At 43.1% G+C, this 23,822-nt stretch overlaps 1 protein-coding gene and 1 long non-coding RNA gene across 2 annotated transcripts in view; one reads left to right on the top strand and one right to left on the bottom strand.

Annotated features, from left to right (window-relative positions):
• Positions 1 to 14,472, bottom strand: part of SDC1 (syndecan 1) — an 83,127-nt gene extending 68,655 nt beyond the window's left edge. The window contains exon 1 of the mRNA XM_029595978.1: positions 14,310 to 14,472. Coding sequence (XP_029451838.1) covers positions 14,310 to 14,366 — 57 coding nt within the window. The 5' untranslated portion in view covers positions 14,367 to 14,472. The remainder of the gene's footprint in view (positions 1 to 14,309) is intronic.
• A 22-nt stretch (positions 14,473 to 14,494) lies between these two features.
• The window catches only part of LOC115088068, a 31,129-nt gene continuing 21,801 nt past the window's right edge, over positions 14,495 to 23,822 (top strand). The window contains exon 1 of the long non-coding RNA XR_003855699.1: positions 14,495 to 14,840. This is a non-coding gene — a long non-coding RNA (uncharacterized LOC115088068). The remainder of the gene's footprint in view (positions 14,841 to 23,822) is intronic.

Consider the following 23,822-nt stretch of genomic DNA (forward strand, 5'->3'; position numbering starts at 1 on the left):
AGCGACTGAGTGGCAATCTGCAGTAGGGATGTGAATCGGGTGCCCGATCGTTCCCGCTTTCGGGATTGTCTGGCCGTGGGAAAATCTTATTGGCTAGGGATGTGCATTCGTTTTAGACTAAATAGGAAATAGACGACATTTCCTATTTTGTTGCAGTTCGGGGGGCCCTGAAATGATAGGAAACCCATGAAATTGTGTGGTTTTTATTGTATTGGGGGGAGAAAGGGCACAAAAACCCCCAAACCCATCCCTTCAGATCTAATTTACAATCCCCCACCCCCAAAACTTGCCTAAAGTCCCTGGTGGTCCAGCAGGGGTCCCTGGAGTGATGTCCCCCTCGCGAGCAGTCTGCTGCCACTAATCAAAATGGCACCAATGGCCCTTTGCCTTTACCATGTGACAGGGGCTATAGGTCATTGGCTGGCCCGTCACATGGTAGGAGCAATGGATGGCCTGCGCCATTTTTTAATATTTGCATGCACTTCATGCATATTCATTGTGGATATCCTAAAAACTTGACTGACTATGGGTGCCTCAAGGACTGGGTTGAGTAGCACTGGTCTAGAAGCACACTAGATAGATACCAGAGTGACATAACAGCAAGGCCCTCATCACTACCCAGACATGCCAACAACCCTTGACTACACCTCTTACTACCTCAAATACTGGAGCAGGGGGCCAGCAGGCTCCATCCAGAGGAGCAGGGTAGGAAGAACCAAGAAAAAAATAAATGTCTTATTTTGACAGTCCATGCATTCAGCCCCAAATTAGGAAACAATTAGGCCATGCAAGCTGCATCTTGCAAGCAACTATGAATCCACATTACTACACAAATTTCAAGGAAAAAAAGCTACTGCTAGGGTTTTCGTGTCATATTGCAATTGACAGATTAAGAAATTCCACAACTGCAAATGAACCATATTGCCAAGAAAATGTTCTAGGAGTGCACGCTCAGACATGGTCTCCCTCAAGGATAATTCTTTTTTAAAGTCTTAAACTAAAGTATATTAAAGTTTATGCAAGCATCCATTTACTGACATTTCCAGCCTGGTTGTGTTTTACAGGGTACTCCTATCAGACACCCCTCTTCCCCCAACCCACGTTGATGGGTTAGAAGAGTGGGAATGGTAATTGGATATTAGTTTTAGAAAATCCCATGCAAATGAGTGGAATCAAAGGTCTTTATTGATCAAATAGTTACTATGAAGAATTATCCAAGTGTACTAGTGATAGGTGATTTTAAAATATGCATCTTGATAATCTCTTGTATCTTAATGTCTTATTGCAAATGACAACTGGTCCTGCAACAATAAGATAAACAAGTCATACTGATTTGATCCTATGAGAGAGTGTTGGTGGAAGATCTTAGAGTTAAATCCATGGTGTAGTCAGATCACAGCTATTAAAGCATACCTGTAGACTAAATACAAGACAGCAAAAGTACAATTTCTGATTTAATCTAGCTGCCCTCCAATTAGCTCTAGCGCATTATTCTGAGAAATCTGCAGCTCTTTAGAGGACATTGTTTATAGAACTTAACTTTAGGGAAGAGGAATAGCCTAGTGGTTAGAACAGTGGACTATGAACCAGGAGACCAAGGTTCAAGTCCCGCTGTCGCTCCTTGTGACCTTGGGCAAGTCACTTTACCCTACATTGCCTCAGGTACAAAAACTTAGATTGTAAGCCCTCTGGGGATAGAGAAACCTACAGTACCTGAATGTAAACCGGTGTGCTCTCAATTGAGATGAATGTCGGTATATAAAAAAAAATAATAAATAAATACTTATTGATTAGTTAAACCCAGCTAGATTAAAGCATGTAAATTGCTGTCATTCTTCTCCTTGATATACAGAGGAACAGGGTGGCCTTAAACAAAGGATGACTGCTGGAGCAGATTTGGCTAAAATATAAAATTAAAGATAAATGAAATCAAAATACCAAGTTGCATAAGATGCTGGTTTAGCAAAAGAAGTTTCTCGGAAAAAAATTAAATGCAATGTCAAATAGAGCTAGTAAACATTTTGGCCAGGTTAAGAAGAAATGGACATCTCATTCTGGATTCCAACCAGAGAGCAAGACTTTGAAATTCACTTGATTGCAAGGCTTTTGCATACTATTTTGAAAATAAAATCAGATGCCTTAAGTGATCTTGATGGTAGATTACTAGGACCACTGTTGATGAGTTTACCTTGATTAAGAACTTGCCATGCTGGGTCAGACCAAGGGTCCATCAAGCCCAGCATCCTGTTTCCAACAGAAGCCAAACCAGGCCACAAGAACCTGGCAATTAACCAAATACTAAGAAGATCCCATGCCACTGATGCAATTAATAGCAGTGGCTATTCCCTAAGTGAATTTGATTAACAGCCGTTAATGGACTTCTCCTCCAAGAACTTATCCAAGCTTTTTTGAACCCAGCCACACTAACCACATCCTCTGACAAATTCCAGAGCTTTAGTGTGCATTGAGTGAAAAAGAATTCTGATTAGTCTTAAATGTGCTACTTGCTAACTTAGTGGAATGCCCCCTAGTCCTATTATTCAAAAGTGTAAACAACCGAGTTACATCTACTCATTCATGACCTCTCATGATCTTAAAGACCTCTATCATATCCCCCCTCAGCCATCTTCTCCAAGCTGAACAGCCCTAACCTCTTCAGCTATTCCTCATAGGGGAGCTGTTCCATCCCCTTTATCATTTTGGTTGCCGCCCTTTGTACCTTCTCCATCACAACTGATTGCGTTCAAAGAACTTTCATTGCTTGATGTTGATCAGTTCTCGTTAGAGATTAGACCTATGACATGCAGATTGCAGCCTTGTCCATCAAGACTTAAAATTAGATCAGATCTGGTGATGTGAACTGTAAAATTGTTCCTTCAGGAATTATTTCCTGTTAGATTAAAGGTGGTCATATTATGCCTCCTAAGAAACTAGATCCAGAAATAGAAGTTGGGTGGAAATTAAACCTGCCTTTTAGGCAAGCTAATGAACATGTGTTCTCCAGTTTGAATTTTATACTAAATCTTAGGCTCATTTGGGATTCTACCTGAATTATAGTACAGTACAGAACATCTCATTTAAAGGCTTGCTTTATTCACTGAATAAAGGAAGAGACTCAGTTGTAGTCCTTTCAGGCTACTCTGCTGCTATAATAGGATTATGTAGCACTTATGATGTTATGGTATCTAAGATTCAGGGTTTCCTTAAGTCCGCAAACAATATCCAGCATGTTTTATTCAAAGAAAAAAAAAGTTGAACACTTGTTTGAAAAAGATTTTTATTCCTGGCTATTGAATAGATTAGTGAACTCCAATAAATCAGATTTTATGGGTTAGGAAAGCTTGCAAAACGATTAAGCCCATTGGTGGAACTGGACGGAGGAAGAGTCCTTTATAAAGATGCAATGCATATTTGTTTGGAACACACCATGAGGCCTCATGTTGCCAACACTGAGTTTTTCCTTCATTTAAAACAAATGGGTTTGCACCAAAGATAATGCCCATTTCTGAAGTCTGAAGATTTTACAGCATTAAATGAATCAGTTACCAATTGATTTGTCTATTGCAGTTTTCCAGGGGGAGGGGAAGGATTACCAAATACAATTTAGCTGAAACTTCAGTATGTTTCAAATTCTGCAGCTCAGCTCGTTAAGGCTACATCATTAAAGATCACATTTCAGTCACTACTAGCAATTTGTTTGCTGCCTATAGAATGAAAGCAAGTTTTAAGCTTCACATATGCGTTTAAATGAAAATATCCCAGAATGTATAACGAAACATTTACAATGTACCTGGTAGTGTTAAACTCTCAAGGTGAGGTCCGATTTTGTTCGTTAGTTGTCAGATTAGTAAGGACCTGCAAGCTTGGGGGAAGATGTTAGCTAGAAGTTCTTTAAGAAACTGGCTTTAAATCATTCCTTCTTACCTGTCTTAATTGTGCTACAAAGGTCCCTAGGGAGCAGTGGTCCTTGTATCTGTTTAAATGGACTTTAGATTAGTCCTGATGTAGTTTGAAAAAATATTCCCACTAGATCAAGAAATCCATTTAAGTGTAGATAAAATAGGTCAAGCAAGCATAGGCTGTTAATTGGCCTATTTTATTTGTTTTTAAATGTATGTTTGATCTGTTTTATACTGGTTATATTTTGTGTATGATATATAAGTTGCTTTGGGCAGCTGTTGATAGGGTGAACAAATGCAAATTAGAAATAAATTCAGGAAACATACAAAACTTCCTGTAAGAAAGGCAATCATTGTAAGATTAGTAAGGAACTGCACAACTTCCCACAAATTTGTAATACTGAATACCAGTAGAAAGGAAGAGCACAGGTTACAATGACCACTTCTCTATACCAGCAGCTGCAATGAAGTTTAAACACGTGACCACTTAGAAACAAAGCCATAAACAAAATCTCTGTATTTTGCTATGCCAGTTTTCCTGAAAAAGTAACTAATTTCCAATTTGTTACAAGTCTTTCACCCCATTATGAAAAAGTTCATATTAAAAAAGTGGAAAACCAGACATGGGCACCTGCCAAAGTGGAAAAGGTACAGTTTTTGTAAGCTGTGTCCTTCTCTTCCTAGGCAATCTCCCAGCCCTAATCAGTCCTACCACAGTAGAGAACATCCACTTCAAGAGATCTGTCATTAAAGCCACACTTTCAGTAAGAAGACATTACCAGTACTATCAGATTGCTTGCTTAAAAGTACTATACATACTATACATACATAATCAACCTCATTAAGTACTATACATACATAATCAACCTCATTAAGATTAAGTAAATGCTTGTCACAGCTTAATCATAAACATGCCAGTTTTCCCCGACAGCAACAGTGATGAACAGATTGTGCAGCTGCTGCAGCTTCATGCTTATGTCTGGTTTTGACATCCTTACCTAGATTTAAATATAGCATGGCATGGGAGAGGGATGAGGTGTGGTGCAGGTGGGAAGGGCAGTGGGTCCAGCTACACAGGAAGGCTATTCCTCCTCCCCCACCCCCAGAGTGCAACTGCAAACAGCTACCACCTTAACAGAAGGGGTATCTTTAGTTTTACATCCTTGCCTACTAAAGGCTATTGCCATACAAACTTCAGGAAGTGCTGAAGCAGTGGTTCTCAACCTGACATGACATGCCTGACAGATTATGCTCATGTGCGAGACATTGCATATGCATACTACATTTAACAGCTATACAAAAAACAATCCTAGATTTTATTGTTGAAAATGCAGGAGAAAGATTCTTTAATTTTAGTAACTGCTTGAAAAGTCACATTACATTTTATTTTTTTCACAAACATCTTTATTACTGCATCAGTGAGAAATCTGGGACTGGTTAGAATATGTACACAGTTTGATACAGAAACTCATTTCACCAGCAGCCTCAGGAAGTTCTGATCTCTTCTTGGCAGTTTTGTTCACGACTCAGTTTAAGAAAAGAAAACTCTAGACAGAATGAAAGTGAGAGTAAAAGTAGCACAGACTGGCAGAAGCCAGCAGGATCAGCACCTTTGGGAATGGAAAATAAGGGGGAGAGGAGTTGGTAGACAAAAGCAAAGTCCATACAAGATCTGCATCAGTGCAATGCTTTTAAAATGCAGAGGGTACAAAAGGAGTAAGCAGGCTAGAGAAAGCTACATGCACACACTGGCTAGCAGGTAATGGAATATTTGGGAGAATCCTGGACGTTTCACTTTACTATGAAGCTACTGGTCTGGGAACATGGTGAGCCAATCTGGCTTGTGTCCTGGCCACTCCTGTCACTGGACTTGTGTCCATTCAATGTCTGCCACAGATGGGTAGAATCCTGCCATCTTATTCACCAGGAGGAACACCAGGAGGAACATTTTTACCTGTGGCAGGCGGAGGATTAGCCATAAGATCAATCTACCTGCTCACTACTCAACAAGTTTGATTCTAATGTATAGTGTATCCAGCTGACCTAGAAATTAAATTCAATGGAAGCAGCTTCCATTTTGCTCTGACTTTTCCTGGTTTAATTTTACCAAAGTCATGCAGAAATGTAATCTTTAAGCAAGAACAGAATGACAGGCTGATACAGAAGGCATTTGACAAAGTTCCTCATGAGAGGCTTCTAGGAAAAGTAAAAAGTCATGGATAGATGTCTTTTCGTGGATTACAAACTGGCTAAAAGACAGGAAACAGTAGGATTAAATGGACAATTTTCTCAGTGGAAGGGAGTGGGCAGTGGAGTGCCTCAGGGATCTGTATTGGGACCCATACTTTTCAATATATTTATAAATGATCTGGAAAGGAATAAGACAAGTGAGGTAATCAAATTTGCAGATATAAAATTGTTCAGAGTAGTTAAATCACAAGCAGGAAGACCTTGTGAGACTGGAAAATTGTGCATCAAAATGGCAGATGAAATGTAATGTTGATAAGTGCAAGGTGATGCATATAGGAAAAAATATGCCCATGCTATAGTTACACAATGTTAGGTTCCATATTAGGAGCTACCACCCAAGAAGGAGTCATAGTGGATAATACATTGAAATCAGTTCAATGTGCTGAGGCAGTCAAAAAAGCAAACAACGTTGGGAATTATTAGAAAGGGAATGGTGAATAAAACAGAAAATGTCATAATGCCTCTATCGCTCCATGGTGAGTCCCCATCTTGATTACTGTGTACAATTCTGGTTGCTGCATCTCAAGAGATATAGTTGCAATGGAGAAGGTTCAGAGAAGGGTGACCAAAATGATAAGTGGAATGGAACAGCTCCCCTATGAGGAAAGACTAAAGAGGTTAGGATTGTTCAAGCTTGGAGAAGAGATGGCTGAAGGGGGATATGATAGAGATGTTTAAAATCATGAGGTCTAGAACAGGTAGATGTGAATCTGTTATTTACTCTTTCGGATAGAGGGACTAGGAGGCACTCCATGAAGTTATAGCACATTTAAAACTAATCAGAGAAAGTTCTTTTTCACTCAGCGCACAATTAAACTCTGGAATTTGTTGCCAGAGGATGTGGTTAGTGCAGTTAGTATAGCTGTGTTTAAAAAAGGATTGGATAAGTTCTTGGAGGAGAAGTCCATTACCTGCTATTAAGTTGACTTAGAAAATAGCCACTGCTATTACTAGCAACAGTAACATGGAATAGACAGTTTTTGGGTACTTGCCAGGTTCGGCCACTGTTGGAAACAGGATGCTGGGCTTGATAGACCCTTGGTCTGACCCAGTATGGCATGTTCTTATGTCATGCCTTAGTGCCACTACTGAAAATATTCCAGAAGCCCATATGCAAGGGCTAGAATAGTTACTCCCTAAGAGAGAACTATCAGTCCTTCAAGTTTTCAGCAATATCACAAATAACTCATCTAAAGCATTTAACATTTTGTTTATTAGCTGTGTCATTTTTACTAAAGTAACTGTAGAAAAGTAACTCTTCAAACTAACTACAGGAGAAAAATCCTAAAAGGTTATCAGCTATACACTTGAAATTGATTTAATTATTGCACAGTTCCATTTGGTAAGTTTTCTGTATCTTAAATGTCCCCTAGAGTGAATTTTAAAGGAATCTCTGGATATGCAGCAAGCTTTATACATCTGAGAAACTTAGTTAAATGTCTGGTACAAAAGTGTTCAGCACAACCACGATTTGATGTCTGAATAAGTCCATGAGCTAACAGCACGCAGACAGACATTTAATGATTCCAGACTCACTGTCTGCCAAGTCTGGTTCATCCATTTCTATACTGGAGAGGTGGAAAAATATTTAGGACACTTGTGTGCCAGTCAAGTGTTTAAGAGCCAGGAAAATTCTCTTTTGGCAATTTTTGTTTTGCCCTTTTGTCTTCATTCTCTTCCTTTACTTTTAATTTTATTTTTCTTGGCTCATCCCCTCCTCCTGCAGGCACTCTTCATTCCCCTCTATTTCTCCCAAACTCCCCTTCAGGCACTCTCCTCTAGGTTTCTCCCCCTTCCTCCACCTGAACAAGGGAACAGTCCAGGGACCACCACCAGTAACAGCAGCATTTCTTCCTGGACAGAACAGCTACCGAACTTTAGATCACAGCATGAGCTGGTAGTTAGGATTTTTCAGTCTGCTTCTACCCATGCTTCCTTTTACAAGTTGAACTACCTCAAGCAGGGCAAAACTGACCCAGTATGGTCATTTCTTAGGTTCTTCAGCCAGACACTGCTCCAGAATGTTATCTTCACTGAGCATACTTTTCCAGAACCTGATAAAATATTGATTTATCCACCCCTTACCAGATGAGTTGTACTGCAGCTGTACAGTGTGTTGCCTCCCTCTATTCTCATGCCTCTGCAAGCTAGTCAAGCCCCTCTCCCAATCTTATTTTATACCTAGTTTCAGCAGAGGGTCAATACCTGCCAAACAAGCAACATCTCCTTGCTAAGGAGTGTGTGAGAGATGGTGGTGGTCTGAGGGGGGGGGGGGACTGGTTATGAACTCTACACTTTCCTCCACCAGGAAGAGGCAGGCACGTAGTGGACGTGTCCTCCCATCAAAAGCCTGCAATATTCTGAAGCCTCCATGCCCCTTCTTCCATGCAAAGCCATGCCCGCTGCAGTCTGCATCCTCCAGGGGCTTCCAATGCCCATCTAAATTCCAGCCAGCCCACACTAAATTTTGAAAGTGAGCAGAGATGAGTTGTGCACTACCGTGCAAAAGCTTCCTTGAGGAAGACGCAGAAAGTGAAGGCATTTAAGCCCGTTAGCTGTTATGGCAAAAGTTCTCTCAGTACTTAAGGACAACATTAGAGCTGCTGAATTCATTGCCGGGGGGTACAACCCCACAACTATAATATCCTAGAAGACCCAAACATTTTCAAAGTTGGATTTAAAGAATTGTGCTGACCCATCTTTCTGTATGGGAGTCCAAGAGAGACAAATGAATGCTGGGCTTCCTTTATACACTTCGACACTGGTTTGCAACAAGTTTTATTTCATTACAAAAAAAGAAATAGTATACATTAAATAGCAACACTTAGTAGGATCCTACTTGGGGCATTAATACATTTGTCTAGTTACATGTGATGACTGCTGTGTACTCAAGTTGGAAGTCAGTCCAAAAAAACTAATATAAAAAAATTGATTGATTCATTACTAACTTTAACACAGTCATTAACTATGAAACCATTTTCAATTGAACAAAATCTATTTGCAGATTAGCAGATTTCTTTTTGCCTGTAGCAAAGTATATTTAACCCCATTACATAAATGTAGTGTGACAGTTCTCCAGCAGGGCAACTGGTAGCACATCAGTTTCATCAGGGACCAGGCACCATCTGCCAGTCAGGACCCACAGATACCCAAAAGTGTTTTCTAGTCAAAATAGTTTGCCCCCCATTACTTAATGCAGGGAATTCAACCAGGGCATTGCGGAAGACACTACAGAGTGAGGAAAGAGCCACCTCTATGTACAGTACATAAGTGGCTACCTTTAGAAAGTGTTGAAGCTCTGTAAGCAGAGAGCTTTGTACTTGCTCAAGCCCCTTAACTTCCAAAATGGGCAAGACATGCATACCACACACTTGCCAACAGAAAGCTATAATGCGACAAGTTTCCAAAAATGAAAATCTTTAAAAAACTGATTTCAATGAGGATATGACCAAAAGAGGAAGCAAAACAAGGAAGCCTGAAAAAGCAAGCTATAGATTCTGCTTTAAGACCACCAATATTTTCTTTACATATTCTCCCCCAAAAAATCAGGAGCTACAGTGCTTTTCTGTTTATATATATGAAAAAAAAGACAGGAGTTCAGGGCCTGCCATGCGGCCAGTCCTGTCTTCCAGTCCCCAGGCCAGCTGGGGATGCTGCAGAGAATGTTCCCAGTCCTGGAGGATGGGAGTCCCCATCATTGTGCAACAGCACCAGCTGGTGGCGGGAGTGAGGCTCCATGACCGCAATGTTTCAGGAGCCCTGGTGCATGCATAGCCCCTAGCTGAGTGCTCTTCCTGCAGTGACTAGGCTAGGGAAAACTAAGAAAATGGGGTGGAAAATCCCCAGGTATGTAACTGAAAGTTCAGGACACCAGATCACAGCCATGGTTGATTAATTGGAGGTCCAAATGAGGAAGAAACTTTTTTTTTTTGGGGGGGGGGGGGGTGTTTAGATACAAAACTTTTATAGTGCAGTGTAAAAAACAGTCATAGCTCAGCAACAGGTGAGGAAGCAGCTAATACAAATGAAATATACTCACAGCAATCTCCAAAATAACTGGAGTACAAGCCAGAAAAGGGCCACATTAAACTGGATAATTGAACCCACATTACCTAGCCCTTCACTTATACAGGTGAAACGTGCCAGTCAAAAGTCTACAGACACTAAGAGGTTGATTCAATTTTGTAACAAGCAACTATTTCAACAAGTGCCACAATGTAGTTTAGGCTATAAGCTTGCTTACAAAGATGCTACTTAAACAGGAATTACATCAGCCTTGTAATAGTTTTAAAACTATCTGGGACATAAACCAGAGCTAAATTACTGTTGCCAACCCTACTGGGATTCTTTAACAGTTCAGTACATGCTTCTACTAGTCAACACAATTAAGTGCTTTTTGTTGTCCTTAAAGATTCAGCTATTCCAGGCTGAAGAGCCAAAACCTACTCATCTGCTTACGCAATGGACGAGGAAAGCTTTCAAACTGGCGGAAGAGAAACCTACCCACATAATTGTTAAAGCAAGTAGCAACTGCGTATGGCATGAACTCATGCTGACTTGCCAACCTGCTCAAGAAGAGTCCTCATGAAGACGTAGATTGTACCCCAGCAACTCACTTTTAATTCCTTTCAGCCATTTTGAAGCTTATTGCATTTGGGTGCTGTAGATACTTCCCTGTTCCCAGAGGGCCCACAATCTATGTTTGCCCCTGAGGCAATGGAGGATGAAGTGACTTGCTCAAGGTCACAAGGAGGTGCAGTGGGATCTGAACTCCGCCTTCTCTATTTTGTAGACCCACCACACTAACCACTAGATGGCAGCTTCATTTAAACATGTCTTCTTAATATTACTGCAATATAAGTGAGTCATTCTTCAGCTAAAATGAAAGCAAGTCTCAGCAGCTATTAGAGAGGTGATGGTCAACTCTGGCCCTCATGGACCATAAATGGGTCTATTTCCCAGATTAATGTAAACAAAACTTGCTTAGTCCTAAACTGTTTGTGAATATTTTCAGTGTCATTATCCTAAAAACCAGATATATTCTGGGGGGGGAGGCATAAGGATGTGTTGAGATCCACTCTGCTCTAGAGAAAATAGTGTTTACATAACTTTATGGCAATGAACAGTAGAAAGTAACAAAATGAAAGCTTTCCCCAAGTCAGAGCACAGTATGTATACACGAGTTCGAAACAATACTTTTGGGATTCCTGATACACTATATTCAAGAGAAAGGAGTTTCACCATGGTAGGTCATTTTAGTCTGAAATATACTAATTCCTCCAGCTTTCTGAAAATAAGCAATATTTGTATCTAGAGCTGTGGTTCCCAACTTGGGGTCCACGAGACCATCCCGGGGGGGGGGGGGGGTCTTCCAGAAGGGTTGCAAGAAAGTTTAGCTAGTAAGAAAATGAACAGGCTGATGGCACAGGCAAGGTGAGCGAGTGTGGGACCTATTTTGGCCCTGAAATTTTCACTCCACATTGCTGCAGACCATATTGGGGGGGGGGGGGGGGAGGAGCCATTCACACTCAGATGCCTCAAACCACACGTCTCGTAGCACTGGGGAGGGGAGGGACTGATTGAACCCTTTGAGAATCAAACCCCTATATCCTCACAAAGTACAGCAGTGGGAAGAGGGGGCCCAGTTATGGCTGTTAGTGCTTTTGCAGCTGAGGAAAGCATAGGAGAGCAGGGTTATCACAGCACCGAGAAGCATTTCCCACTGTTGCCATAGTCTGCGAGAAAGGTGGTGAGAACCGCATCAAGTGTGAGCAGAATGGCTCAAAAGGAAGAAAAAAGATGAAGTGGTACAAGAGCTGATAGAAGGGAAAAGGCAGGAAGAAGGAATGATGGAAGAAATAAGGATAGAGGGAGGCAGGAATCCATGACTGACCTGGTTAAGGAGAGAGTGTAAAGCAGCCTGTTAGGGGACAGGAGGAGAGGACCTCCCAGGAATCATGCTGGACAAAAGAGAGGGAGAAATAGATAAGATTACCACCATGGTCCGGGAGAGAAGGGAAAAGTGAGGAAAGAAACAGCCAGGTGTGGCTGCGAAATTAATGCAAGAAGTTAGAACACAAACATGGAGAGCTCAGCCACCTTCCCACTGAAAAGCAGAACATTTTGCTTTTTCTACAGTTTAAATTATTTTGTAACTATCATTTTCTGTATGTGTTTGTAAGAATCAAAAGAAAAAGCGCATTAAAAAAAGCCAGCTAAAAGAGATTCAATTTTCAGGGACAGTAAGTTTCAAAACTTTTTATATTGGAAGCCTGTATATCCACAAAAAAATAAAGTACTGGCTCTCCCCAGCCCAAGTTTTCAAAAGGAAGTTGGGCTTTGCAGGTAGTTTCACTTTGAAAACTAGATTACAGGTCTGCAGGTATTGGTGATGATATTCTGCCAGATCACACCAAGTTGTTAACCTGGAACTTTTTTTTTTTTTTTTTTTAATTTTTCCTTTTCCCCATTGCAACTGGATTTGAAAGTGGAATGCCCTTGACCTGCCATTATGAGGGCTTTTAAATAGCTTAGAAAATTGCAAATTGAATATCTAAAATGGCATCAGGTTTTTATATATAAGTGATTCTGAAGTGCATCTATTTCTTTTTTTAGGCATGCAAAAAGAAAACAAAACTTGGCATGGGCACCTGAAACTTTTTGAAGCTGAAAAGTTGGGAGCCCCTGATCTAAAGAATTAAATTTCATTTCTACTCTACTTAGAAATACCAAGGTCCTACCAGAATGGTGTTGCTCTTGACCAGTGCACTATCCCTTTATACATAAGAGGCACATGCAGGGTCATTCACTCCTGTTTTTTTATCCCTCGTGAGAAATATTTTATATCCAACTTCCATTCCACACCAGCTTCGTTTCTATGTACACTGGAAATTTTTTTTGAGGGGGCAGGGGGATATGAATATTAACACTGATGCCAGCTACCACAGATCGTTTCAACAAGCAGCCTCATTAAATGGCCTCACCTTGCTCTAGCTAATCCAGAAACGAAACGTTTAACCCTCGTTTTTGGACAGGCTATGTTCAAATTAAGGTTAAGTGGAAAGGTGTCCTCTAGTGGTTGAAAAGGATATACCAGCCAGCAGAGGTAATTATACTGTTTTGAAGCAATCTTGTGACCAGTTATGCTTTTAGGCTAAATGCTGCTTGCAGAAGAGTAGACAACAGAGAAGAACCTTCACAAAACTCACCTGCTGTTTTACAGAATAGCATATGAAGAAAGCTACTGGAACAGAGTACAGAGGATAACACCTTACAGCCTCTGCTTAGCACAGCAATAGTCAAGGTCCGTGGAAAGAGACATTACCAAGGACATTCATCGGGCCAAGAGATATGTGCAGATACTCATTTAAACTAAAAACTTATAGCTAACAGGCTGAACTAGTTTGAGAACCATAAGGTCATACTCGGGACTGCCGGTTTACAACTCATGCTTTGATGCCATAAGATAAAAGCTAAAATGTTTCACTGCGGATCAGTACAAGAAGCAGCGAGTTTAAGTATTTTGACTACCACCCTCGGACCTAAACTACCGAAGTGGGTTAGTTGAACCGTCTTGATTTACAAGATAGAAAACTGATTTTTCCTATTCCTTTTACTTAATGTTTAAAAGTTTAACAATGCAACATATAGGGCCAGTGGAGTTGGGAAAATGACATTCTGTAACCTCTGAAGAGAATATCTCCTGGAGCAAATGCGAGTAGGGGGAGAAACGTTTAAGACATACTACATAAAATGCATTCATTCACTTTTTTCAGGTGGAGGAACGCTTTGAAGCCTCATTGCTGCCACCGAATTAGTCCCAGGAGAGGTTGCACTGCGTCCACCCCAAAGAAATAATGAGCGTTTAACGAAGACCCTATGGCAGTCTAAGCCAACAGCCCCCTGGGGGCAACCCGCTGAAGGACCGGGCTCAGCAGGCGCACCGACACACCCTATTCCCGCGACCCAGGTACAAAACCACGCGGCAATTCGCGAGGGGGTCCCAGCTCCAGGCCACCTCAGCAACCGAGGAGCCGAGTAACTTCGCCCAGAAGCGGTACCCAACCACGCAGGGAAAAAGCGCCTCTGCCCTCCCCCTTCTCACGAAAACCCACGAGAAACAGGGAGAAAAGCTCGGAGCCACCCCCAGCAAACACTCACCGAGAAAACCAGCGCGAAGCAGAGGACGAAGGCACCCAGAACCGCTACTTTCGCCATCCTCGCCTTTACTCCTGCGACTCCGACGGCAATGAGACGGCACAGGGGGTGAAAGCAGACTCTAGAATAACGCACACCGAGGCCGCCCCACCCCCCCTGCACCAGTTTACAAGCGGTCCGGGGACCACGCCCACACCTGCCCCGCCCCTCCCCTTTACCTGCCTGCGGCCCCGCCCCATCGGCCGGCGGTGAGTGCGTGGGAGCCGGCTTGGGCCGGCTCCTAGCGCCTCCCTGGCTTAATAAGTACTTCCTGTGGGGGGGATCGCTTCCTGCTGAGAGATCACGCTGTGTCTGCTGCCTGCGGCGCCCCTTGCGCACGATGAAGGCACGCGGCGCTTTACAGGGGGAGTCAGTCGTATTCCCTGGGAAGCCCCGGAGCGAGGGCGCCGCCGGCCGCGCATTGATGGGCGGGGAGGAAAGCGAGACTATACATCAAAGGGGGGGGGGACGGGACTCCCCCGTCCCATTAAGAAGGTACAGCGTGGCTTTTAGGGGCTGGGAAAGAGACGGCGCTTAATTGCTGAGAGAGAGTGCATGTGTGCCGGCTTTGCGCTCGTGTTAAAAGCGGGAGGAGGCGCTCGCGCTCGTATAAATACGGTCATTGGGTAAGAATAGAAAGAAGAAAGGAAAACCCAATACTGAGCAACTGCTCTCTAATGTCGTCTGTCCTCTGAACTTGGCAGAGTGGAAAAGCTGTGGAAGACTTTTTTTTTTTTTTTGTGTGTTACGTTTTTTGTAAATTAGTAAAAAAGTGATTTAATACTTGCGGCAGGCTGCGCTCCCTCCTTTGCAGACAAGATCTGTGAGCCACCACTATAAAGAGAAACAATTGTCCTTTTCATTAAAGAGTAACTTAATTTCACTAAAACACAAATTAAAAGCAGTTATGTAAATCGCTCGGAGTTGTTTTGAAAATGCGTTTGATAAACTGAAATAAGTGAATGATTTGATTTATAAAATTGCACAATGAAACCATCTGGGCCGGGGGGGGGGCTAGTTACTTTTGCGCTTTTAAAGACGTCAATGCATTTTTTATCTTATATGCAACAGGATTAAGCTGAATTGTCTGGCCCTAAAGCAAAATTTAACTACTTCACTATAGTATCGCTCTAGAAATGGTGCATAATAAGAATAACTTGCACTAGCCCACCCAGGCCAAAATAAAAAGTAAATAAATGATTGTGGCATTTAATGTCAACAGCAGACGTAAAGAGGACAAAAAAAAGAAATTTAAGGCAAGGTTTGGTTTTAGCGGAGCTACACCAACTCTGCTGCTGTAAATTGAACATAAGTACAGACTGTCATTCATCAATGAATCATAATTAATACCAGCAGAGAATAAAGAGACTGGAGACTCACATCTTCCAAGTCTAGACAAGTTTGCAGTCTCTACTGGTTTAACTGGATCCATTCACGCCCCATCTCCTCTCACCATGCAGAGAGTCATTCACTTTATCTACTTTGCAGTTGATATATTAAAAATGAGAACAGTCCTGAAAATCACATTTATAACTTGCTTATAGGTAAATTCTAGGTTTGTTAAAGAATATCAGATACGGGTGACTAATTCTGTTTTGCAGGCATGTATATTTGCTCTAGTTTTATTGCTGCTTATGTTCACATAAGGAAGAAATTGAAGAAAGCTTGCCACCTCAATCCTGAAATAACTAATCCTAGTTGGGGAAGGTAGTTTCACTGCCAGCTATAACAAATGCTGGATCAAAGCTGATGCAACAGAATACACAGGATAACACCCTCCACTCCAGGTATAACAAAGCTGGATTTAAAATGTAGGATTCTAAAGTCCAATGCTAGGATTAAATCTGAAAAGCATGAAAAATTTCATCTTTGATACTCAAGTAGCTTCATAATGAAAAGAATAGGGACTGAAACTAGGCTAACTAATCCTGACTAGAATATTTAAGTAAATCAAGACCCTTCCTATATCAGTACTACTACACTGCTAAAACATCAACAAACATGGTTCTTGCTTTTATTGTTAATCCATATTTTGGTTTTATTACAAGATTTTTTTTTTCATTAACTTGGATGGGATCCGCTGAAGACTAGGAGAGCATTATTACCCCATTTCATTTAGGTTAATAGAGATGGGAATGGCTAAATAAGAGCAGGAAAAACACCAGTATCTGCTGCGACATCTGTAATGCAGAGCAAAATATGGAAATTGGCACTGGCAGAGTAACCCCCTGTTTTGTCTGCTAAATTTTATTCACAATTTTTAAGGCTTTTAGTGCTAAAATGTGCATTAAAATAAGTGCATCTCCATACTAATCCTATTTAAATGAAGGGATTAGCTATTACTTCCCAAATTAGGGAGGTGGGTTAAAGCCCTGAATACTTAACTCACTTTCAGGCCGATACAGTACAGTGCACTCTGGAGCGCACTGTTAACCTGCTCTTGGACGCACGTTTTCCCTTACCCCTTATTCAGTAAGGGGCGGAAAACGCACGTCCAACCCATGGCACCTAATAGCGCCCTGCATATTAGGTATGCCCGCGCGATACAGAAAGTAAAATGTGCAGCCAAGCCACACATTTTACTTTAAGAAATTAGTGCCTACCCAAAGGTAGGCGCTAGTTTCTGCCGGCACTGGGAAAGTGCACAGAAAAGCAGTAAAAACTGCTTTTCTGTGCACCCTCTGACTTAATATCATGGCGATATTAAGTCGGAGGTCCCGAGGGGTAAAAAAAGTAAAAAAAAAAAAATTAAAATGGGCCGGCGGCTGTTGGGTCGAAAACCGGACGCTCAGTTTTGCCGGCGTCCGGTTTCCGAGCCTGTGACCATCAGCGGGCTTGAGAACCGATGCCAGCAAAATTGAGCGTCGGCTGTCAAACCCGCTGACAGCCGCCGCTCCGGGCTAAAAGGAGGCGCTATGGACGCACTAGTGTCCCTAGTGCCTCCTTTTGCCTGTTTCTACCGCACCACCTAATTTGAATACTGAATCACGCGCGCCGGTGTACGTGCTGGGAGAGTGGGCGTTCGTCCGCTCTCCCGCGGACTTTACTGAATCGGCCTGTTTGTTTTAAAGCTTGACATTTAATTCCCACTGGCAGAGGTACCATAAAGTTAACTCTTGTTTCTGGGGTTAGTGTTTTCCCATGATGCTGTCAGGACTTTGGGATCCTGGACTTAAAAGCTCCTGGATCTGGGGTGGACTTCTGCCCCTGGGAACAACTGGTTTGGGACCATGCTGGCACAGCTTAATAAACTAACACTAGCCACCCAAAGGGTGAGTTAACTTTTACTCCATTTCTGATACAGAAGTTACATTTCTGAACTTAAAAAAAAAAAAAAAAATGGGCTAAGCACTGAGGTACATGGGTCCGGGATCCCTGGCCAGAAGAAGCTCTGCCCAGGAATCAGAGTTCCCCTCCCCACCTACTTACTTATCCTACAGGCCCACAGATAGCACCCCACCTCCTTCCAATACTTGCCTAACCTGTAGAATCCCACCTCCTGTCTCCTCGCCCTGGCCATTTAAAAAATGTCAGAGGCTCAGCTGAGGTCACTGTGATGTACTTTTGTCTAATTGCTCACTGTTTTGGGCAGGTTTGGTTATCTGGTAAGGCAGGCAGTAATGACCCTCCAGTTTTACATTCTGCTGCTTTAACATGGAAGCCCCAAAATGACAGAGCCAAAGAACACTTCTTGAGGAGTAGAAAAGCAGCAGCAAGACTGCAGCATGAAGTTGTTTTCAAGTTGTTACAATCTTTTTCAAAGCTTAAAAAAACCCCAAAACTTAAAAATAGGGACACTGTCCAGAAAAGAAGGCCTGCAACTTAAGCATTTGATTGATTTTTTGTAATTCATAATTAATGCCTCTTTAAAATCATGGATAAGCTAATATAATTACCATATTAGTCTACTAAAAGGAATGGAAATAATTTTAAAAAATGTATAAGGTGGTACCTTTTGAATTGGACTAACAATACTTTTGGAGGGTGCTCCAAAATGAGAAGCGAGTAGAAACAGAGCTGGCAGATATATATTATAACTAATTTTATGTTGAAGAGATGCCAATACTGAGAATATGCGATCAAATGATACATGTAAGGGAGTTTTAACACAGTTACATTCAGTTTCTCTCTTACTGTTCTATAACCACACTCAAGTTCACCGTTGACCAAATGCTGTTACCATGTTGTTTCACTACTCCATCCCTTTACAACTGTCTGGTCACCAGAGATTGCATCACATGGCAGCAGCAGCTGCAGCACTTCTAGTTACAATATCCATCATGTCACACAGACATTTACATGATGGCGCCTGTGCCATGTTTTATGCAAGGCTGCAACACAAAATTTTGTGATGGGTTTTGTGAGCATCATCTCAGATGAAAGACTTTTTATTTTTATGTCAATTTACATCCCCACAAAGCAGTGAACAGGCTCTTTTAGGAATGTATGTTTCACTGGACTGGCTACCAGAATGTCTGCAAGCTGCGTGTTCACACCAGAACTCCCATATTGGGTTTAACTCCTTATTGTGCAGCCGCCACCTTGCTTGTTTCACAAACAGAGTGACAGACTGCAGCAGCCCCAGTCTGCCAGCCTAGGCAAATTATGCAAGGGAGTTGCATAAAGGACACCAGACATCACACTTTCACAAAGGGAGAATCCCTTGATTGAGCTTATTAAGGAGTTGACAAAGGTGGGTCAGGGAGGGGCAATAAATATTACCTATGGTGGACTTCAGTAGCATTTCCAACACTGTTGTGCATACATAGAGACCTTCTTGCTTTCAATTTTATTTTATTCCTAGTGGAAATTTGTCAGTTTATTACAGCTACAATAAAAAAGATATTTGCTTAGAAAAATGTTTGTTTCAATAGATACTGATAAATTACCAGGAAAATATAATAAAATAACCAACAAAGGTCCCTGCCTATGGAAGACTAGTAAGCAATTTGGATGGAAAGGGAGTCGGCCAGAAAGTTATAAACTGGCAGGCCAATGCAGTAATCTGGGCGCTAAGAAAATGTGTGCTGGTCTTCAGCACATGGTTTTAGTGTGTAGATTATTTCCTGATGCAGTAAGCTAAGGCTATGCTAACGCATAGGGAGTTAAAAAATGCATCTAGACTTTAAAATGTGCATTCAGCACAAGTCGAACGCACGTTTTAACTCAGGAAGGGAGGAGGCATCCCTGACAGGCTACCGCCACCACTTAGCCAGATAAATAGTGATCTTTCCATTTATCTAGCAGTGAGAACCAGCTGCCAGATAGCCACATAAGTCAGAACTGGCTACCTGGCGCAGTTTGCCACTACTTAGCTGGATAACTACTGGCTACTTAGTACTGACTTAAGCAGCAATCTGTCAGCTGCTTCCTGCTGACAGATAAATCAGTATTTATCCTGCTAAGTCAATACTTATCTGATTTAGTGGTGGCAGCTGCCTGCACTTACCCAGAGAATTTTTTTTTTTTAACTTTTTTTTACTATTCTTTTCATAGCGCTGGAAGCTTAACTCCAGTTCTGATGCAGGAGTTTATTTTCCAGTGCTATAAAAGGCACATTGGCCAGATGGAGTCTCTCTGCATAGGGGAGTAAGGTTTAATCCCTAATTTGCATGGGAATTCTAATTGCGGGCGCCAAGCAATACTCCCATTTAGGACATGCATTTTCTGTGCACAAAACTTCTTACTGAATTGGCAGTAAGTTTTGCATGCAGAAAATATGCATTCAAATGCAGGCAGTAAGGTGTGTCCTCGTCTGTGGGTGAGGAACTGGTTAAGTGGCAACAAACAGAGTGGTGGTCAATGCAGTCCACTCTGCTCAAGGCAAAGTGATCAGTGGGGTACAGTAGTAATGGGGCCAGTCATAGCTTAAAAAACAGCCAAGAGAAATAAGGAGGTAGAATCTGGCTGTTTCTTTAGGTTCAGTTTATTTAATGTGAGAAAGCTAAAGTCAAACAAATGCAGCTCACCTTAACTTCAAGTAACACACAGTCCTCAAACATAGCAGGGCTTTGTGTAGACTGGGTCTCTGCCTGCTCCCCAGGGCTTGTCAAACCCTTCTTGGCCCTGCCTTCTTATGCTAGGCTGAAGGGATCCTCCCTGGGCCCAGAATCCCTTGCTGGGTTGGGACTTAAGGAGGAAGGGGCCAGCTAGCTGTGGCCAGTTCCATAAGGCGGTCTGAGGGAGTTTCTTATAGATTCCTTCACATAGCCTTCACTCAGTTCAGCCCTGCCAGGATGAGTGCCTGCCTGGACCAGGGACATCTCTCTGGACAGGAAATTTGCATTGCCATTTTCCCTTCCTGCCCTATGTCATATCTTATAGTTGATGGCTGTAGAGCCAGGAACCATCTTATTGCCCTCGCATTGGACTCCTTATTTCTATTTATTCATAAGAGTGGTTGGTGGACCATTATGACTGTGAACTGCCGTTCCAGCAGGTGGCTCAAGTCCTCTAAGACCCATTTGACTGATAAGGCCTCTAAGACCCACTTGATTGTAAAGGCCTCCTTTTTGACTTGAGTAACGACTCCCCCGTGGCATCATCTTTCAGCTAATGTAAGCCACAGGATGTTCTTGGCCATCCTTCTTTTGGAGTAGGACTACTCCCAAGTCACTTCTAAGCAGTGGAGTTCAGTGATGTCTGGACATAGGAGCAATTTGAGCATAATGCCTCCTTCAGAGTCTGGATGGCCTTTTCTTCTTCAGCTGACCACTCAACCTTCTTTGGTGCTTTCTTCAACAACAACCTTGTGAGAGGATCCGCCTTCTCCAAGTATTTGGGAATAAACTTCCTGTGTACCCTGTAAGGTCTAGGAACAGTCTCACTTTCACTTTTGTTTGTAGGTCTGGCAACTGGGTGATCACTTCTTCCAGATCTGTGGATGGACCTTGCCCTTTCCCAGGGTGTAACCAAGATACTGGTCTTCTTGCCCTGCCAACCAGCACTTCTTAGGGTTGGCAGTCAGTCCTGCTTTCCTCAGATTGGTTAGCACGGCCTGGAGTTGGCTTGATGTGTCTTCCAATCTGGGCTGTACACCAAGATGTCATCCAAGTAGACTGCTGCGTACCCTTGATGTGCGCAGAGCAGGCAGTCAACTAAGCACTGAAATGTTGTGGGGTCATCATGGAGTCCAAACGGGAGGACAACAAACTGGAAAAGTCCCACTGGCATTGAGAACACAGTTGTCTTCTTCGTTGATGGCATGAGAGATACCTGCCAATAGCTTTTTGTAAGGTCCAGGGTAGAGAAGAACTGGGCTAATCCCAGAAGCTCAATCAGTTCACTCATGGCATCAAGTACACATCAAGTTTTCAGACCTCTTTGCTCCCATCTGGCTTCGGCACCAACACTATGGATGAGGACCAATCACTTACTCATGGAAGGAAATATATGCTACTGTGGAGCACAGAATTTGTGCAGAATTATAGCCTCAAGTAAGTCCCTTTCCAAAAGTAAGATCCCTTGTGTCCACTCCCCCTCCGCTGCCCCTGGAGGCAGCCTGTTGTAAAAATATTTTTAAAAGAAAGGGCCAGATTTTAAAACGGTTACTCGCGTAACTGATGTTTCGCGCACTGGGCCTATTTTAAAAAGGCCTGGCGACACGCATAAAGCCCCGGGATATGTGTAAGTCCCAGGGCTTTACTAAAGGGGTGTGGGTGGGGCGGGAGCGGGGCTAGAGGCCTCTGACACAGCGGCCATTGCCACTGTGTCGAAGGATTGTGTGTTGGTAGGGCTAGGGGGAGGAAAGTTTAGGGGGAGGGAAGGTCAGGTTAGGGGGAAGGCAGCGTCGCTTGGCGCACGCAAGGTGCACAATTGTGCACCCCCTTGCACACGCTGACCCCTGATTTTATAACTTGCGCGCGCAAGTTATAAAATTGGGTGTACATGTGCGCGTGCTGAGTAGCACGTGCACCTTTTTAAAATCTATCCCAAATGTTTTACATTGGCACAAGAGTTTGACCCCAACCCTTTAACCCTTCATTACAAAAATCTAGCCCCTGAAGCTTGGGATGGTCATCCTGGTCCCCCCCTTATTAGTCAGAAAATTAGCCTCGTTGGTCCAATGGGGGCCCAGAGCAACCCTTAGGGGCCAGGCATGGAGGTAGCCAGCTTTCAAAATGGCATCTCCTGGTCTTGGCTCCTATCATTTAAAACAGCGCTTCTCAACCGGTGTGTCACGACACACCAGTGTATCGCCAAGCACCGGCAGGTGTGTCACGTGCTCCCGGTCTCTCCCGCTGCTCTTCCTTCCCTGCTGCCGTTGCCGCCGGGCTATCAGCACGTTCAAGCCCAGTGGGAATGGCAGCGGTGCTAGAAGCTGTGGCACCCGCGGCTGGCCTTTTCTTCTTCCTGTGCCTGCCACCCCCCCCCACCCCGTGACCCGGAACAGGAAGTGATACACAGTGCGGTGTGCGGAAAGGAGAAAGAGCCGTGCCGAGTGGAAAAGTAGCAGTGGCGGCAGCAGTATCGGCCCCAGAGCAATTGAAGCAGCCGGTAATCGGGAAAGGAGACAGCAGCATGAGCCTTCCACGGCCGATGGGATTCTTCTTTCTTGGCCTGCGGGGGCTGGAGACGGAGGCTGCTGCAGCTACCATTTGTGCTCGGTGGGGGGGGGGCGGAGAGGAAGTGAGAGAGAGAGAAGCAGCCAGCCTGTGTGTAAATGAGAGAATGTGTGTGTGATTGAGAGCCTGTGTGTAAGTGAGAGAATGTATTTGATTGAGAGCATGTGTGTGATTGAGAGAAACTGGTCAGAGAGCTGATATGCGTGTATATGTGAGAGACAATGAAAGTGACTGCTCAGGGAGATGACTGTGTATATGAGAGATTAGTCAGGGAGGTGACTGTGTGTGTGTGTGAGAGAGAGAGAGAAAAAGCATGGAAGTGATAAATCTGGGTATGTGAGAAAGCATGGGAGTAAGAAGCCTGGTGTTGTGGGGGTGTGTGTGAAAGAAAGCATGGGAGTGAAAAGCCTGATTATGTGAGAGAGAGCATGGGAGTGGGAAACCTGTGTGTATGCATGCATGAGACAGAAACTGGTTGGTAATGTGACAGTGTAGTTGACAGAAAGAGACTGGTGTGTGTGAATGTGAGAGAGTGTGATTCAGGGAATGAGAAGCCTGTGCACGTGAAGAGCGAGCATGGAAATGAGAGAGAGACTGGTGTGTGTTTGTGTGTGAGAGAGAAAGTGATTATGGGAATGAGAAGCCTGTGCATGTGAAGAGTGAGCATGGGAGTGAGAAGCTTGGTTGTGTGTGACACAGCATGGGAGTGAGAAGCTTGTATATCTGAAAGAGAACATGGGAGTGGGAAGTGTGTGTGTGTATGCATGAGAAAGATCAGGTGACTGGTGTGTGTTTGTGTGAGAGAAAGAAAGTGATTATGGGAATGAGAAGCCTGTGCATGTGGAGAGAAGAAGCATGGGAGTGAGAGACTGGTGAGTGTGGTGTGAGTGAGACAGAGAAAGTGATTATGAGT

Source organism: Rhinatrema bivittatum, chromosome 3, assembly GCF_901001135.1.
Source record: "Rhinatrema bivittatum chromosome 3, aRhiBiv1.1, whole genome shotgun sequence".
Lineage (NCBI taxonomy): Eukaryota > Metazoa > Chordata > Amphibia > Gymnophiona > Rhinatrematidae > Rhinatrema > Rhinatrema bivittatum.